General features: G+C 53.4%; 3 protein-coding genes across 3 annotated transcripts; 1 reads left to right on the top strand and 2 right to left on the bottom strand.

Moving 5' to 3' along the window:
- Window positions 1–1,424: 1,424 nt before the first annotated feature.
- NCLIV_064840 (conserved hypothetical protein) lies at window positions 1,425–3,322 on the bottom strand (the record flags this gene model as incomplete). Its single annotated transcript, XM_003886035.1, has 3 exons — window positions 1,425–1,970; window positions 2,478–2,648; window positions 3,188–3,322. 3 exons carry the CDS (start codon window positions 3,320–3,322, stop codon window positions 1,425–1,427), a joined length of 852 nt encoding a protein of 283 aa, XP_003886084.1.
- Window positions 3,323–6,474: 3,152 nt separating this feature from the next.
- On the bottom strand, window positions 6,475–9,798 carry NCLIV_064830 (conserved hypothetical protein; the record flags this gene model as incomplete). The annotated part of the gene is made up of 5 exons (XM_003886034.1): window positions 6,475–6,879; window positions 7,363–7,674; window positions 8,137–8,259; window positions 8,611–8,692; window positions 9,710–9,798. The coding sequence occupies 5 exons, from the start codon at window positions 9,796–9,798 to the stop codon at window positions 6,475–6,477; spliced, it is 1,011 nt and encodes a 336-aa protein (XP_003886083.1).
- Window positions 9,799–11,954: 2,156 nt separating this feature from the next.
- Window positions 11,955–17,227, top strand: NCLIV_064820 (conserved hypothetical protein; the record flags this gene model as incomplete). The annotated part of the gene is made up of 3 exons (XM_003886033.1): window positions 11,955–15,253; window positions 15,927–16,692; window positions 17,141–17,227. 3 exons carry the CDS (start codon window positions 11,955–11,957, stop codon window positions 17,225–17,227), a joined length of 4,152 nt encoding a protein of 1,383 aa, XP_003886082.1.
- Between the last annotated feature and the right edge of the window lie 1,065 nt (window positions 17,228–18,292).

The raw sequence follows: 18,292 nt of genomic DNA, 5'->3' as shown, positions 1-18,292 counted from the left end.
TGTGGCCTCCTACCTAGTAATTCACTCTATCTTGTGCCTCCCGGGCTATTGTCGAATCAGGTACACACTTCTTCCCGTCATTCACACCTGAGCAAAGTGTACGGACCTAAGCGTTTCTGGGTTTGGGCAACCCGCCCAATGGGGCACTCGCGACTGGGGCAAACGGAAGCTCTGAGCTTCTGTTCACACGAGTGATCTGCACCACTGAAGCACTGGAGACGCCGGCTGCTCTCTTCAGCAGGAACGTAGTTTGTCCGTGCATCCATCCACAGTGAAATCGGTGTTCTTTGTTCGCATAATAGGGAATCGACGACAGAGTTGCAGATTCTGTAGTTCTCATCCAAGAATCCGTGAGGTATCTGGTGGCTCTTGTGGCTCCTGCTTTGATGTCCATTGTCGACCGACCATGAAGTGACGGCTTTGGTCACCAAAAAAGTGACGTCTCCTAAAACCAGTCAGTTCGAAGATAGAAGGAGCTTCTGGAGATCTGCGTGTGCCGAAGCTCAAATGTACCAGATCCTCTTCTGAACGCAGGAGTTAGGTTACTATCTTTCGGGGGAACAAATTATCTGCAGGTGCCACGGTTCCTTTCCTCCTCCTCCTGCTCATGAAACGCTACATCTCTCCTTGTATACATGAGGCAACCATCTGTAAAATCGGTTGTGTCGATGCTCCTCGCGTCTGTCCTACCACTCACAGTATTGCTGCCAAACACATCGGGTGCCCAAGGGAAAAAACGAAAAGCCGAGACGAGCCCCCATTTCCGTGGATCGTGGAGAGGAAATGGGTACGGCAGACAGTCGTACAACTGTTTCTAGCGGCGTACCAGGTCCACTTTTTCACTTGGGGAGGGTTCACTGTTTCGTGTAAGGGGTTCATATGCACTGCACAGGGTTACGATTATCAGCGGCACATCCTGCATCACGACTTCATCTGCTCCGTGGTAAATCACACCAGCGAGCCACCACGCAGCCACTTGTGGTTGCATCCCTCTCAGATAAAATAAAGAGCGTTTTACGCCGTCTTCGAAGGGTGTCTTCCCTATTCCGGGGGCGACGGAACCTTTCTTGCCACAGTCACCGGCTCCCGAGGTTCCACCTCTGTTAAACATCTGAGACGGCTCCCGGCCGTTTGTACCCCTGACTCCACCGGGTGCGCCGTGTGAATTTTCCAGGAGTCGTGGCGCTACACACGTTGAGCAAACAACCGGTAAGTGGAATGGCGGACTCCCACACACCACAAATTCTCCCACACGCAGCTCGCAACTTGCGTGATCACACATACTCGTCGAAAAGTTATGCTCTCCTGCCAAAATGGTAGCATTCATACGCGTCTCTCCAAGTGAGGCTCCATTTGTTCACTGCTCCAGAGTGTCTTGTCTCCCCCCTCCCCGGGTTGCATTTTCCATTCAGGCTGTGGGCAGCTTATTGGGGCATTGAGTCGACGGACTCGGCACGTTCAGAGGCATTGTCGCTCTCCATCTCTCCAGAGGCAGCAGCCGCGGCATTCACCCGAGAGAAAACACGCGGGGAGGAGGCGAGAGAGCCGGCGGCGTCGTTTCCGACCACAGCGACGCCCGAGGCCTCTTCCTGGTAAGACGCAGCGCTGCCTTGGACGATGACTTCAGCCGTCAAAGTTTCGTTGTGTGCAGTCTTGCTGTATCCCAAATCGGAGCTGCCCGAACCCTGGCGGTGGAAGGAGAAATTATCGTCCACGACGCCGGGGGCCACGGGACCAGCTGCTTCATCGCTGGCATCCGCCGCGGGCGCCAGGCTGTATGCCTGCTCGTTCTTCAGAATGGGGGCGCTGTTCACGCCCTGGAGGGGGGGACCGACGGGCACAACCGCGGGGATGTCCTCCTTCTGGAGAGTGACAAAGTGGGAAGGGACGGGAACCTCGACGTAGCGCGGCACGTAGATCGGCACCTCCACGTCGTAGTACTTGGGCTGAATGCGGGGCATGGTGTACTTCTGTAGCACGGAAAAGAACGGAAACGGAAACCAAAATTATAGCGGAAACGGCGCTCGGTCGACTCACCACGCCACCCTCGAAAACAGCCACCAGCGCCATCTCCCCAAACACAGGGTGAGATGCAATGGACCCTCGTATGCAACTGGATATCAACACACATGTGCCCATAACGCTCTGGTGGAGGCATGCCAAAGACATGTCGACGCTACACTCTGTGTTATGCACATCTATCTATCTGTCTATCCATCTGTACATATGCACATACAGGGAGACAACCATGAATAAGTAAGCCACGCGAGCCGATAGATCTATCCCTGGATATGCATATCGGGATAGAAATATCAACGGGTACGTCGCGTTTCGTGTGCGCGTGTTGCATTCCACGCCGTGGTGCATATGCACATGTCTGCGGGGAAATCGAAATGTGCTGATGGCTCTGAAGAAAGATCCCCTCTTCGTCCGTGTCTTTGTGCTTCAAAGAATCTGCGAGAAAACACGTCACGCACCTGGACAGTGTAAACATCAATCGGCTCCGGGACGTTGCGGCGGACAACTTGGTGGACGCCAATTTCGCGAGGCTGGATGATGGGGACCTCATGGATGCCTTCGACTTCGACTTTCTTCACGGCAACCTTGGTCACTTCCACAGGCACCTTGACTTCTTTCACGCACATCGTCTGCAAGCATACAACACGTGGACAGCCCGTACACACGCGACATAAAGAATTCCCGCCTTCACTTCATACATCTACGCATGCTATCAACACTATCAATAGACGCACCTACATCAAATACATAGATGATGACAAACACGAGTTTGTCTGAGATACAGACATTCAGTAGACACAATGCAGCTCCCACGAGCTGAGGCTACTTGCTGTCTGTTCAGCTCTGCTTCAGCAGCCGTGCTCCACTTATCCAATGAAAAATAGGTGCTAAGCCGGCCCTATTGATCACTCATAGAAGACTGTCCGACTGTTGCTCCTAGGCCGCAAAGGTATCCCCCCTGATTACTGGAAGAAAGGGAAGCAACCCAAGCAACTGTTGCATGTCTGATCACTGACAAGCAAAAACACCTTCGCACCTGGGCGGAAATATGGACGCGCATGCATATATATATATATATGGATATTTTTGCATGACAAAGTATTTAGTCATCCCAATTAGGACCGAGTGGTGACCGATCCGTTGGAATTCAGCGTGTCCTGCGGCATACCTGCCTGTAGTGCACGAACGGGACGTCTACGACTCTCGTGCCCGCACCGGGGGGCAAAATGTTAACATTCTGCGCACCATTTCCCGCATTCGGAACGGCGAGCATGCTGGGGGGCACTGCGAACTCGGTTGCCATCTGCACGTTCAAAAAAGAAACGCATCGGAAAAACGGCAGGTGAGCGACGCATTCTTCGCTTGCTAACGGGAGAGGGTGTACTAGCTCCACACGACGGGACGATCTGTTTTCGTACCACCGGAGGAATGAAAAACGGCACGAGACACATGATCTGGGCAAAGGTGTAAATGCTTCGGGTCGAGAAAAAATGAGTCGGATGTGGTAGGGTGCGGCCAAGGAAAAGAAGGGTATTCCCCGTCGGTGTGGCTCTAAACGTTTTGTGGTCTTCCTCAGAAACGGGAACGAATCATGAGGGTCTTCCAGACCCCTGATGCTCCGTTCAGTTTCCGATACTCTGTTGCTCCAAGAACTTCTACCGGTCTAGAAGTGTCAGGACGCTTGACAAATGGAAAAGCTACGTGGTTTCGCCCAGAGCCTTTTCCGTCTGCAAAAGATAAAATTCCACCTTTGGAGTGATCTAGACACAGAGCAAAGAGCAGTGGTATAGGATATAACTGGGAAGCGGGGCTGCATCACAACCGACTGGGGCAGTGCTGTCGGCATTGCAGAATGTGTCACAGTCCGTTTCCCCGGACCCTAGTGGATGGCCGACGAAGGGGGGGACACTCAGTGTTTGCCAGCTCTCTGTGATGCTGTGGAAGCGTAGCCGATGGAAAATGACACGATAACTGACGCATAGACATATCCGCAACAGCGCAGGAGCAACCGCGAACAAAGTCCAGCAGACACGGCTAGGGGCCAATCCGTCGCGGGAAGAAAAGCCTTTCAATGCCACAGACCGGCAACCTTTACCAGGAAACCGACAAGAAGAAAACCTTCTCCGCATTCACCAGGTACGCACAGAAAGACAACAGAAGCCGAATGTCTTCATGTTGTGCAGGCGGTCGGCACCTGGTTGCGCACACCGAGGAATTGGGAACTGGCATTCGCCGGGATCTGGGGAGACGGGACAGAGGGCTAGGTTGTCGTGATTGAGCACACACTTCGCACAGCAAGACGTACAAAAAATTCATACGAAACGAGAAAGGAGAAGTATCTCCGTGCGAGCGATGGTGGAAGGACCTACCTTGAGAAGAAGTATGAAGGACAAACAGTGGACGTCACACGTGAGGTCCCAAGGTTACCGCGTACGGAATGCAAAACAGTAGGACACGATGCCGGTCTAGAGGCAGTTGAACAACGTGGGGGAAGAAAAATTCTTGTCTTTCCCAACCCAGCAAGCGGAAACCAGCGTTGGACGTGCGTGTGTTGCCTCCTTTTTCTCAGAGCGGCGCTCGTGACGTAGTGGGGTATATCGAGTGGGACGCTGCGAGTAGACCCCGTCCGGATTTTCTTGGATCGCAGCGCACCGGGCAACCCGAGACACCGCTGCGGCAGCGCATGCGCGCTCAACATCAGCATAAAAAAACACAACAACACACACCGGCCTCCCCTCCACCTATATAACAGGCGTTGCATCAGGTGGGACTCGTCCGGGCGCCAGCCTGCCGAATGTCCGAGAAAGCCTGTTTGAAAGCGTTTCTACAAGGGAAGGTGTTGGATTCTCGTTGGTGTATAAGCGTTTCAGTTTTCGCCGTCGATGCCGCGCACATAAGCCTTCATACACACCCAACCGCCTATCAGAGAGACAGGATGCTGGCGTGACTGGCTGTCTCTATACCCGCGTCAGCGAGCTTGATTTAACGCAGGACGTTGAACGTGCCGTGCAGCGCGATCCAAAGCGTGGAATGCCGTGAAGGGTGTCAGGATAAGACAACGTAATGCACTCTCTATATTGCGAATAGAACACAAGCAGGTGTGCTCATGCGGAGCCCTCAAAATCCTGCGAGATGTGTTCGAAACCATGGTGTATGCAAACCGTCTGGTCCCGAGTTTTTCGTGCAACCCAAATGAGGCGACCTGGTACTTCGTCGCATCTCCCCATTGAACGAGGACAACGAGGCAATCGTCATTTGTGCTCTCCGGCATTTCTCTCAGCAACTGAACGCGAGAAAATCTCAGTCCCTTCAGCGTGTGTCGGTATGTCTGGCATCACAGGAAATTCATGGGTAGACTCCTATCAGTCGGGGAGCCAGAAGGAGCTTATTTCCTTTGCTGTTCTCATCCACATCAATGAAAAGTTAGTATCAGGAATTTTGTAACGAGGAGTGTCGCATCGCCAAATCTGGCTCGGCACCTGGCACCGGGTACGCAGGAGTTACCGGAGGAAGCAGTGGCGGACGTACAATTCGTCAGCGTTTCTCTCTCCTCTTTTTCTAAGCTGCTCTCACAACATCCAGTATCTAAGCACGACGAAGACGCAGAGCTAGGGACGTGTTGTTCTATTCGCTGTTTCCTTTTAATTAAGGGGCTTGGGTCACTAAGGTTTGTATTTCCCCCGTATGGCGGGTATGTCAGGACTGTTTCATTTTACTGTTGCACCAGCAGAGTAACATCAGTTGCTACCACACTTTTTCAGTTGCCGATGGTGGTTCGTCTGCTGACGTTTTCTTGCAGTATCCCAGGCGGGTCTATAGGTTGTTTAGTTCACCATTCCACTACACCTGTGGTTTCACCGGATATGCCTGAAAGTAGATCAGTTCCGTCAACAGCTGTTTGTGTCTTCTAACCCTACACACTCCTTCTCAGCATGCAAGACTAAGATGACTAGAATCACAGTCCATATTTTTGCGTTACTGTACAGAAGCAACAAAGGCTGTAACTGGGTATCAGAAAAGGAAGTGACAACCGCAGTGTGGCTTGAGGACGATGTCGAGAGTAAAACACCGCAATGGATCAGCCCCATTGTTCATCGAGTAATTCCGACGATCTGAATGGTCGACACAGACGAACGCGCCTCTAAATGCAGCACAGCCAAAGACGTATTCATCGTTGGTGGCATAGCTCGGCGTTCCCTGCAATCGATTCAGGCACCATTTCATAGGCACACTCTCGCACGGAGAGAATGTTGCTGCAAGGCACCCTTCCCTGAACTAGTTTATTTAGTCGGCGATTCTATTGGTCTCCTCCCAAGCTCGTTACATCCCTTCCACATGTTTTTTCATAAAGTTCTGGCACTCCGCTTAAACGGTGTCGGTATATGGGATGTGGAGGCGAAACAAGCCAGTAGATGCAAGCAAAGCACATCACGCAACGGAACACGGTGTGTGGTGTTATTTCTTGGGTGGAGGAAGCTTGCTCTTCGCCAGGGGCGGTCCCTTTCCTAGCTTGCCCGGCGGTGGCCCCTTTGCTTTTTTAGCCCCTGCAGGAGGCTCCGCCTTTGAGCCTGCCATGCCTTCCGGAGGCGCCTTCGCTGGCGGTTGCGCCCCGTCAGCCGTGCCCTTTGCTGTAACTTCTGGCGCGGTGGGGCGGACTGGTGGCGGCTTAGAAGCTTCTGATACCTTCTGCACCTGACTAGCCTTCAACGCGGCAACGGCCCCTTTGCCGGGAAGAGCACTTGGAGGGACTTTTCCCTGCGTTGCGTTGGCGGGTGGTGCGGGGGGGGCTGCAGGAGCGGCTTCAGTCTTCCGGCGCGCAGGCATCATGTCCATCTGGCGTTTCCGCAGTTGCAAGAAAGCCTGTTGACACAGACGACAAAGGCAATTCTTGGTTCTCGCACCGTTCGGCCTAACGTCTCCGGTCACCTGGGCTGACCCACCGTGGAGTTAGAGTGCAAATCTTGATCCATTCTGCTTTCTCAGTCACCTGGCTGTGCCATGCCTATATCCGATATGCGGTCTAAATCACTGTCTTTGTGTGCGATTGACCTCAGAGCTTTGCTAAATTGAAGCATTAACTGCGCATCTGCGTCGGTCTCCTTTTGAGAATGGCAGCCTCTTGAGGAAAAGGCTCCTTTGCTCAGGATGCACATCGTCATCCTGCAGAGTACACCTAAATCACCAAAACGTGAATGAATCATATCTACCTCGAAAAGTATCTTGCAACATGTTTGTGTATGAAATCGCTGCGGCACTGAGAGGTCGCACACCGTCTCAGCAGCCCTGATAACAAAGCGCGGTGATTTCTCTATCACAAGAGACTTTGGATATTGCCGAACTAACCTGTTGGAGATCAGGAAGCATCGCAAGCTCCCTGTGAATTTGAAGCTCTTTGGGAGGAGGTGGAGGAATATTTTCGACAATGGTGGAGTGATCGTCGAGCCACAGATCCGGTACGACAATATTTCCTGAAGGAACGACAAAGAATTTGAGTCGTCCTTCGACCTGCGATTTTCGGCGACTCTCGCAATAAAGATGCCTGTAATGATTCATGTCGTTCTCCAGCAGAGAGAGAGCGTACGCAGTCCGCAGGTCCGCCAGTTTGATGCTTGTGAAATCATCCCCTTGACGACCTCCTGATCGTACCACCACGCCCTGAGGTCATCAAAATAGAGACCAGTGCTTTAACGTCAGATAGCTGATTCGTGTCCAGGCATCTCTGACGGGACAAGCTGTAAATCACAACTCGAGCCGACGCGTGGACCACGCTCTCCATGAAATATTCGACAGTCCACCTAAATTGCGTACGCGTCCTCTGACCATCTTTCGAGGCATACAGTGTTGACATACGGTAAGATTAGGGATTCAGATCCCAAATCTCAATTGGTAATACGCGTTTAATAAGTGATGGCATGCATGCCAACACACCATCGGTTTTGGATAATATCGACGTAGCGCTGACTGCGGAATAACAGATTCCCTTTGCAAATGCCACACCCCACACCTTCTACCCGTTCATCTGATACGACTCATTCGCAGACCATCATGATTTTTAGATAATTCTTCTGGATGCAGAAACCACGATCGCTTCCACGGGAAGCACTTGCAGAAACTTACTCGAGAGTTTCGAATAAACTGGGGTGGCTCTGCTAGAATTCCTTGACTAACGTGACGTTTTTCGCCGTGTTTTTTCGCAAACGCCTCTTCTTCCGCCGTCACGCCGGAACGACCAAGATTCGTCTGAAGGGGTAGAACACATGAAAGAGACAGTGGCAACCATTCTTCTTGTAAACAACGTACAACGCGGCTGAGCAATGACTGCAAACTTGACCCCTGACTCTCTGTAACAAGGCTTGTAGAAGACGCGTGAAACAATTAACTCCCAATCAAAACAGTAAGACACGCTCACCATATGCAGAGGAAGCTTGGGGAACACGCACACTTGCAGCTCGAGGCCGTCCACGTTATGCATTTTTCTATCTTCGATCAAGCATATTGAGCACAGGCGGTTAACCGCCACACTCCCTCGGAAAGCAATACCAAAATGGTGTTTGTCTTTCTAGCACACGTCCCGTGGCAACATTCACTTACGCTAGATGCTGGGTCACTGAGCTGCCTTTGAAGGCTATCCTGTTTCATCAAATCCATGTCGTAGCCATAGTAACTGTCCAATCTGCATCAAGAGCGGCCAGTAGCCATCATACCAGGTCACCAGCAGGGCGCGGGAGACACGTGATACACAAAGATGTGTGACTGAGGCGAGGCGCACGGCGGCTCGTAGTTAGCAATTCTGGAACCTTCAAAACTGCCATGTCGTGCATACTTTAGTACATCCACCAGAAACAGATACAACCACAAGCATTGGAAGCGATAATAAAAAAGCGTACCCACGTTGCATCTTGTGCATTTGCTAGCGTTCAACATGTAGTTGGAGAAGCAGGAGCAGGATGGGAATGTAGAAGGTTACATGCTACAACTGCTTGTGTATATTAATTCACCTGGCTCGAGGACTGTACAACTGGAGTTATAGTTACTTAACTTCCGCTCACGCCTTTGTGCGGAACATGTAGAGTAAACAACGAATGATGTACACAATGCAGACGTCCACGGTCGTGTCCAACGTTTCGACTTCGCTAACAGCTATCTCACGGTTCGTATTCGTCTATTAGTTTGCGAAAGGCCGAAATAGTTAACAGGCGCGCGCGCGCATGCTTGAGCGCAGACCGCACGTGGCTCTGCCTGGATCCTTCCATGGTTGCCGACACGTTAAGGCGAGGGAGAGGCAGGGACGTGACCGTGGGTTGCTGCCTACACCAAACTGACAGACAAGAGAGAGAAGGATCACGCAATGGGATTACGGTGCTTCGCAGAAACACAAGGGAACTGTCAATGCCAGCGATTCCCCCCAGTGCACGGGCTCGCTTCGTTCGAAGGTGTGCATTAGAGCGACTACGCTCGGTGGAACAGTCGTGGGATGACCCGAACTATGGCAAGCGCTATTACTGCTCCCCTTACGGCTAATCCTGGCTGGAAGTTAGCAAAACAGTTCCTTGTTGGCATCGAAGGCTTCATACTTGATAAACTCGGAACAGTCGACAACAGAAAAGGAGTGAACGCTATTGTTGCTCACGCCCCGGCATGCGTTGTCTCCAGCACCTGGTTTGACAAGCACTTCAACGAAGCTGCTTACCCGACTCTCATGGAGCTTTGATGACTCTCTGTGATGAAGAAAACCGAAGGATGTGCTTGACAGATATCATCCAAACATCGAGTCTCCATCACCAAAAAAAACGGCAGGGAGTTTTCGCTTGCCTTCGAGAGCAGGAGCCCCAAAACGGGCTTAGCATAGTTTCTCTCGACCAGTTTCCGCAGCTACTGTCTACCGCGAACCGAGCAAATCTCGAGCTAACCCGCATTTTTTGTGTGGCCGCAATGGGCCTTGGAAGGGAAGGCGGGCGCCCGTCGTGGACGCGGCTCAAGAGAGACCTTTCGAGGGCACAGAACGCGTCCCCAAGAGACAGCCCCTCGAAATGATTCGTTTTCCCTGGCGTCAAAATAGAACGCGTACACTTGCTGGTGACAAAAAAAGAACCCTTGCCTCGTACGCCCCGTCAAACGGCACAGAGCTCCAGGTCTTCACCAGGAGAGGGACCGCGCCACAGAACCGCTTTCAGACATGGCAGGGAGAGGCTAGAGGAAAAACAGATGCGGTTAAATTTAAAATGTAACTAGGTGAAGGGATGAGCTTCAAAGCAATTCAATAATCCAAAGGTTGTCTTGAAAAGGCTGGTTTCAAACTAGCAATGGGATTAATCGTCTTGTCGGTGACGTGCTCTCTGACGCAACATGAGGCAGAGAGCACCCTCCACCGGCAGTGACGGCAGACCGTCCCAGCGAGGGCGAAGACGTTGTCAAAATCACGCTTGTCCTTTCGAAGAAAAACGGTGAGGGTTCCACAGGAGTACGGAGCTTCTATCTTTTGATCTTGAGAAGCACTCTCAGCAAATCTTGGTGTCATACGGTTGGAGATTTCCGTTTGTTTCTGCAGACGCCGCTTGGTCCTCCCCCCTTGCGCGCGCTAGCCGTCCGGGCGAATCGAGTCTTCTTGATAGTTCATTGACGCCATCGGGTTCTCCGCATGAATTTCCTTCAAGAATGTGGAGAGTTTGACTCTCCGCCTTTGTTTACTTTTCTTCTATGCGTTCTCACGACATAAGGGAAGCCACTGGGATAGATGTGGTTTCCCCATCAGGATTCGGATACGGCTCCCCTATACTGCTTGTCATTTGAGCGCATACTTACGCCACGCCCCTTGATTGTTCCGCCCCGGAGAGTGTGTGTTTCGATCTGCAGTCACGAGTGGCTGCTGGCGGCAAAGTTGCAGAGGCCGCAAATTGTTCCCCATTGCACATCAAAGTGAGTTTCGCGCGACAAAGTGCTGGAGCGCATGGAAAAAAGAGACATGAGAGCGTTTGGCACGTTTCTCTGTTTCTGTCCCTCGAGCACTGGTACTGGCGATTTCCAAACTCGTCTTGACATCTGGGAAATGTGGTACGGTCACTTGCACCAAGTGATCCTGAATTTCTCCTCTGGAAACGCTGTGTCGTCGTTTCCGCGATTATCTAGTTGGCGTGTCGAATTTCTTTTTCCGTTTTTTCCTCGAGTACACATACAGTCTCCCTCCCCCACGTGCTGCGGTCAGTGGTGTCTCGCAGCAACTAGGATGCCATGCCGGTGTGTCAGCTGCGGCTATCTCCGGCCGTGTTTTTTTCATAGTTTGGTTTCTCCAGAACTTGGCTTTGCTCTTCGTACCGCTTCTGTTCCTCGACGTTCCGTAGACAAGAAGTTGGGTCCGCGTGTTTTGCCTTTTCCAGAGGCACCAGTCTGGATACATGCATATGACAGTGTAACTCGACATTTACGCGGGCAGATGCATGCGTGAAGCGGCTGGTACACCAGTGAGTCGATTTCGTGATGGATTCGGTTGCATGTACTCGTACAGATAATGAATCGCAATGGTGTGTCGACTTTTGAGAGCTGTGGGTTTCCATGCATTAACCTGATTCCGTCCACCCCTGCATGGCATCTGCCTTTCGCGCGAGCAGCTTCTCCGGTTTGACACACCTTGGAGAAGAATCATCTTTGACCTCGTGTGCACGCAAGAAGTCCTTCGAAATGGTCCGAGGCGCATCAGCCTTCAGCGACAGATTTGCCCGTCGGCGCACGGGTGACGCTTGCGACTTTCGTAAGAGACACTGACCTCAGGAGACCTCGCTGCGGCAACCCTCAGTCTACCTACACGGTAGAGGGTCTGCCGTTCTGGTGTACGCGTTCAATGCCGCCTCCAACACGTGAAGTTGCTGTCCACCGTAACAGCAGGCTTTTGCCTGTGGACTTTTTCCGACTCTCTAGCGTTCCTACGACTTTTTGCCCCAATGTCAGGTCCCTCCGTCGGCCGTAGCGCAGACAGCACCGAAGGGGCGGCTTCGCAAGAACCGTCCTTATCCAGTCCACAGGTGCATCTGCCTTTTTCACCGACTCCAGTTCGCTCTCATTCCGTCCCACTACCCAACCAGCAAGAGTTCAGCCTGCGTCCGACCGGCCCCGTAACGGGCGTTGCGTCCTCCGGCGTGGATGCTGGATCCTCTGTGCAGCAGCTGTGGCGATTCCAGGAGCTTCAACGCCAACGTCAGATGCAGTTTCAGCAGCTCGCTGGCACTTCCTCTGGCGTGCCGACGGATGCTTGCTTTTTTTCAGAGAAAGAAGCCCCGCGGGCCCCCAGCGAAACTCAGTTTCTCTCCTCCACATACCGTAGCGTTGCAGGCGGATCGACTACGCAAGTCTCTTCTCAGCTGCCTTCTTCCAGCCAGGCCTTTCCTGGCGGTCCTTCCGGGCCCTCCATTCCTGCAGTTTCGGTCTCGGCCCCGGAGCACCTGGGGGCATCCAACGTTCATTCTCCTGTGCTTTCCCATCAGCCTTGTTCGCCGCTTTCCCTGTCCTCGGTTTCTTCTGCAGAGGACGAAACGTCCTGTGGAACAGCCAGCGGCGCCAAGTCTGCCTTTCTTTCTACTCCAGTTCCTGCAGTCGATGTGGCATGCGAGGGGAGTAGCAGCTCGCAAGGTTTCACTGCGAGCTCTGCAGCGGTTTCCGCGCCCTCGCAGCCTTCGAATTTCCTCGGACAAAGCACGGGGGGAGGCGTGCAGGGGTTCGGCTCTGGAGGTGCTGGCGCCTCTGTAGCGTTTCTCGCCGCTTCGGGTTCCAGTGCGTTCTCGCACACTCCTCGAACAAGCCAAAGAGGCGTGGCGCCGCAGCAAACGCAACCTGCCTTTCAGTCGCAGCCCACAGCGGCGGGATCCCAGCTGGTCCCTTCTCAGCAGTTGGCTGTCCAGCAGCTGCTGGAACGCGTGAGGCTCCACGGGTGCTCCGTCCCTGGTTTGGAGAAGATTTTGATGGGGACTGGGGAACCCGGAACCGTGGCGGCAACCGAGCCGTTCGGACGGCCAGCGTTCGTCTCTGCAGGGAGTGCAGCGGATACCGCTGCGTTGCCGTCATCCGCGCAGAAGATTGGGAACGTGGCGTATCCACTTGTTTCCGGTCGAGACGCCTCTGGACGCCAGAAGGACACTGCTGCCTCCCTTTTTGGCGTGACCCTGGGAGCTGATCTTCACACAAACGTTTTCGTTAAGCTGCAGGAGCAGCAGCACAGAGCGACGGGCAAAGAGGGAGCCGGTTCCATATTTGGGCCGCGCCTTCTCGCGCCTGGTGCACAGATGCCTAACCAGGCCCTCCGGACTGCGTCGTCGGCCTGTCCCATCTCGGCTGCAGTTGACACAGACGTGGATAGGATTCAAGCGCATCAGAATCTCAGACGCGGCGCTGACCCAGTTCAGAGACTGAGCCGGACGTTGTCTGCTCCTGGAAAGTCGCCGCGAGGACGCACAGCAGCGCGCGACGGCAACCAGGGAGGAGCAGCACGATTTCTGCAGCCTCCCGTTGTCGTCGCCTCACGGGTGGCAGAGCAAGGACAGTCCAAGTTCCTTCAGAAGAGCCGAAATGTCGGCGGGAGGATCAAGGAAGGCGGAAGCAGCAGACGAGGCGTCACTGCCCACACGAGTGCACCGGAAGAGGTTTGTGGTGCCGTTCCGGGGGCATGCAAGCCTTTACAAAGTTCTGGGCGGATTCCATTCCCCTCGGGGGTGACTACTCGTGAGGTGCCCGGTCGCCTGCCTTCGTCGCTGGAAGGTCTGAAGCAGCTGCAGCACAGTGTGAATCAGGAAATTCTTTTGAGACAACAGGAACGCGTGCGTCAAGAAGCGTCTTCAAGCAAAGTTGTTAATTCGGAAAAGATACCAGTCGTAGACGGGAAACTCCGAGATTTCATGGTGTGGCCGCCAGGCATGGCAGGAGCGCTGACGTCACGGCGGAGTGTCACCCTCTTTGGGAAAACGCTTTCACCTTCCTTCCTACCAAGGGGCGTTGAACCTATGTCCGTGCGACGACTCCTGAGTGGCGGTTTAACTCCCGGTCAACCTCAAGGAGGCAGCCAAGACTGTAGGGCCGATACTTCAGCATCGGTAATGCCTGGCGAGGGAACCCAGAAGGAGTCTCGGGCAAGGACGAAGTCGGTAGGGTCTTTTGAAAAGGGTGTCAGTGGGAAAACACGTGGCCTGTTACGAGACACTCAAAAGGCGTGTGAAGACGCCGATGGAGTGGCTTCGAGGGGGAGTGGCCAGGACAGCAGTCCCGCGCAGCCTCCGTGGCATGCATTCTTAGAAAGTTTGACCGTCAGCGGATTTCTTGCGTACTGGTATGCGAGACAGCACGTCGCGGCTGGGCTGTACAGACAACTACAGCAAATGGAGGCGGTCGAAAAACGGCTGGAGGAGCACGTTTCAGGAGGGTGTGCATTACACAGCAACTTGTTTTTCTTTTCTCTGTTTCCGGAGACTTTCTCTAATACGCACTTCCAGCGTAACCTCCGTTATTTTCCCCAGTACACTATCGCCCATGATTTGGCAGCTGCCGCCGACCTTAGGCCTCTCAGTCAATACGGAGACACTAGTGTCTCCGTCGCTGCTGCTGCGACAAAGGACCGAACTCGTCTTCAGGCTCATATGGAGCACTCCGAACAAACCCACGGTCAGGACAGCCAGGGCATCCACACATTTGGGCCGGCGCAGGGGATGGCAACGACTTCCGAAAGCGAAATGGCGGGGGGGCGCACCCCCGTCAACGGTTCAGGGGCCGCGCAACTCAAAGGTGGGGCTGAGCAGCCAGGCCGCAGGGGAAGCCAGGCCATAGGAGGAGGCTCAGAGATGGAGCAGGCCAATGCGGCAACTTCTTTTTCTCGTGGAATTTCCGAACACCCGTCGTCTCTTAAGGTTAAAGCTGCATTTGGGCGTGACACAGGCGTATGGGTCGCGGAGGCGCGTTACCTACCAACGACGCCCTCCTGGGGTGGCGTCCAGCTTTCCGAGGACCTGGAGCAAGTGGAACAGCTAATCCAGGCAGCGCAGTCGCTGCTGCAAGGCGCCGGAGAGGTGCAGGAACACCAGTTGGAAAATGGGAAGCGCAGCGGTCGTCTGGAACGCGAAGAAGATGTGCCCATACTTGTCGCCTCTCTGCCGCGTTCATTCGAGGCTATGCAACAGGACCAGCAGCCAGAACAACTGGCTTCTCTCGCCGCCAAGAAGTTGCTTCCTCTCCATGCATGGAAAGGGCAAGACTTCCGAAGGTGAGCAGTCGAGGGGAAGGCCGGTAGGCAGGTCATTTCTTCTCTCCGAGCGTTTAAAGTGCCAGTCTTTTACTGGTGGTTACCATAGTGCTCGTATCATTTCGTCGGCGAACGTACCAATGCGTTATGCGTAGGTGGGACGGGGGAGACACAGAGGCGATGATAAGCATGCAAATTTATAGACCGATACGTATGTGGAGACATGTCACTAGACGTCGACAGTGGTTCACCATGATACGGCAGGTAGCTGTGTTTGAAGGTGAGTCTAGCTCTCTCAGGCTTCCATTTAGAGTCATTCTGCGTACACCACATGCCAATCAAGGAAAGTGCGTGGCAGGCAACGGCCTTGGGTCCATGTACGACGAAAGAAGGCAACAGACGAGCAGGTCACATATGCGCTCCGCCATGCTCAGCATTTGTCGAGCAACCGTTTGAAGGCATGTTGCTCTGCCTTGTCCTACGATCACAAACCGTGCTGAGAACGGGGTCGGCCGCAAACACGCAAGCAACAGGATTGAACAGATTACCTTTTCCCGCAAAGTAGCCGCGCCTTCCAGAATCAGCTGGACGACAGGTCTGCTGGGGATATGATCACGGTGTATCTGTAGTCCCCTTTTGACCACGTTGTTTCGTCTGCGGCAATTTGTGCACGTTTTGTTACTGGTTTTTGCAGCTTCAAGTCAGTTGTTCCGTTCGCGGCTCGGGCACTTTTCGCAATCTCCATCGGCCGGTTGGAACATCTCATAGCTTCTCTCCAGCAAGGAGTGGCTTCGTCGATCGCCTCCTTGGAGCTGCTGAGGAATTCACTTGTTCTGCTGCAGCAGGTGGAAGAGTCATATGCACCCCCAATATACGCCATCCCACAGCACGTGCTCTGCTGTATATTCAACCGTGGTGGACAAGGTACAGACTTGACCAGCAAGCGACGCCAACCCGCGGCCGGCTGCAACAAAGGCGATGCTGGGGACGGAAGCGGAGCGGGTGAGTCGGGACAATTAGGAACAAATCCCCTTGCTCCGAACGGTTTGAAGAAAGAGTTGAGTCAGCAGAGTTCCCCAAGTCCACCTGAGACAGACGCGCAAGCTTCACGGTGCGACGGCGCTTGGCGAAATATCGAGGTTAAAGCGAAGGAGTCGTTGCAGCTGGCCCCAGAATTCGGTTCAGGATCTGAAACTGGGGCTCCAGACAAACTTGGCGTATCTGGGACGATAGGCGATAAAGAGGAAGCAAGTAAGGAGGAGCAGGATAGAGGCCAGGACGAAGGGGGAGGCACGTGTACGCAAGTGATCGTTCCCACATGGGAGCGGGGACTTCGGCTGGGTCCACCCATATCGGCTAGGGATTTTGAAGCGTATGCCGACGCTTTCGAGGACTACCTGCCATTGTTTGCCGCGGATCCGCTTGGTTCTGGATTTGATTTGATGACTCACGAAGAAGAGGTAAAGGCGCCAAAAAAGTGTCTTAAAGGCCGGGTTGATATGTCAGCGAAGAGGCAGAGAGCGGACAGCAGTCCGTCGGAAGCCGACAGGTCGGCGGAGCAGGTCGAAGCAAATTGCAACTCCTCCAGTCACGAAAATGGTGTAGAACAGGTGTACAGCCCTCGTCCGAAGAAGACACCGCGTGTGTCAAGCCGTGGAAATGAATTTGAAGAGAGCAGGAAAACTCCTTTGGCTGAGAACAACGGTCATCAACCTATATCCGGAGAAGGAAGAGAAGCAACGCCTGCAAACGACTGGCAGCTGACGTTGGCGCCTCCAATTGGAGGGCGCGCCCTACCAATCGCCACCGGGGAACCTTTACGTGTGGCAACGGCTTCAGTATCACGTCAGCCATCTTACTCTGTTCGGACCGCATCCTCGACGTTCTCACTTCCCACTGGAATGTCAGGACGAGACGCAGGAGACGGCGCTGAGGAGACGTGTCGCGAAAGTTACAACGGTACTCAACATGTTTCAGCAGGCGTCGAGCATATGAGCGCCCAAAGCGGGGCGAGGTGAGCGGATATCATCGGGGTCTTTTTCTCCTGCGCCCCTGTCCGAAGCAGGTGCAATACGTGACATTCAGGAAGAACGAGCTGGTAGGACTACGCGTGCCCTTTTTGGATCGCGCGTGGGATTTAGGCGTTTCCCATTCCGTGGCAATGCTCGTGCATCATGCACGGCTCGAAGAGCTGAAAGGGAAAGAAATGAAGCGTGGATGCTGACGCGGGGACTAATGTAGAGAGAAAGCTGAAAAGAGAAAAATCGGAAGAGAAAAGGTGGAGAACGTCAGCTCTCTCGTTTTGTGACAGTACAATGTTGTCGACAACTGTCTCTGGAGCTCGAATGGATTTCATTTCTGACTGGTTGGAGGGGCTTCGTGTCCAGATTCCACAGAGAAGTTGATTATGGACGCAATGCGTCGCTGCGAGTTCTTCAGCAGTATGTGCGGTTGTCTCACAAACGCGAGAAAGGGTATGTTAAGGTGATGTGTCGAAGCCTTGTCAAACATAGCTACTGGGCAACTGATTCTCTCGAATTGACAGTTTGGCTGAGGAAGAAGTGTGGACCTTGCTGCCGCACAAGAAAGGCCTGACACAGCCGGAAGCCACTCGGGATGACGCCACAAACCCACCTCATGGCGTGCGTCTGCATTCACTCGGGTCGCGAACGCCAGCAAACACTAATTGACACGTCGGATTGTTGTCCTACTGCTGGTGATACACGGTAGAATTAGCATGTTTGGGCGCAGTGTGCAGAAGCCATTCGCGTGACAGAACGCACCACATAAAATGCTGCTTGTGAATTCGTGAGCAATACGCGAGCCGGAATGCTACGTGCAGTGTTGTTTAAAGCATTTCCATGTGAGGTTGAACTGACGAAGCCGTTAACGGAGCTGCACAGCCCAAGCCCGTAGCGTTCCTGCCAATCCACGGGTAGCTCAAAAAAGTGACAGTGAACAGAGCGACAGCGTAGTGCCGGACTTGACAATTCCCAAACTGGAGGCAGTATCAACTACCTTTCCATGGAACAAGCATTTGACAGCGACAAGCCAGATTCA

This window comes from Neospora caninum, chromosome XII (genome assembly GCF_000208865.1).
Source record: "Neospora caninum Liverpool complete genome, chromosome XII".
NCBI classification, from domain to species: Eukaryota; Apicomplexa; class Conoidasida; order Eucoccidiorida; family Sarcocystidae; genus Neospora; species Neospora caninum.
This window is presented reverse-complemented; position numbering and strand designations above follow the sequence as displayed.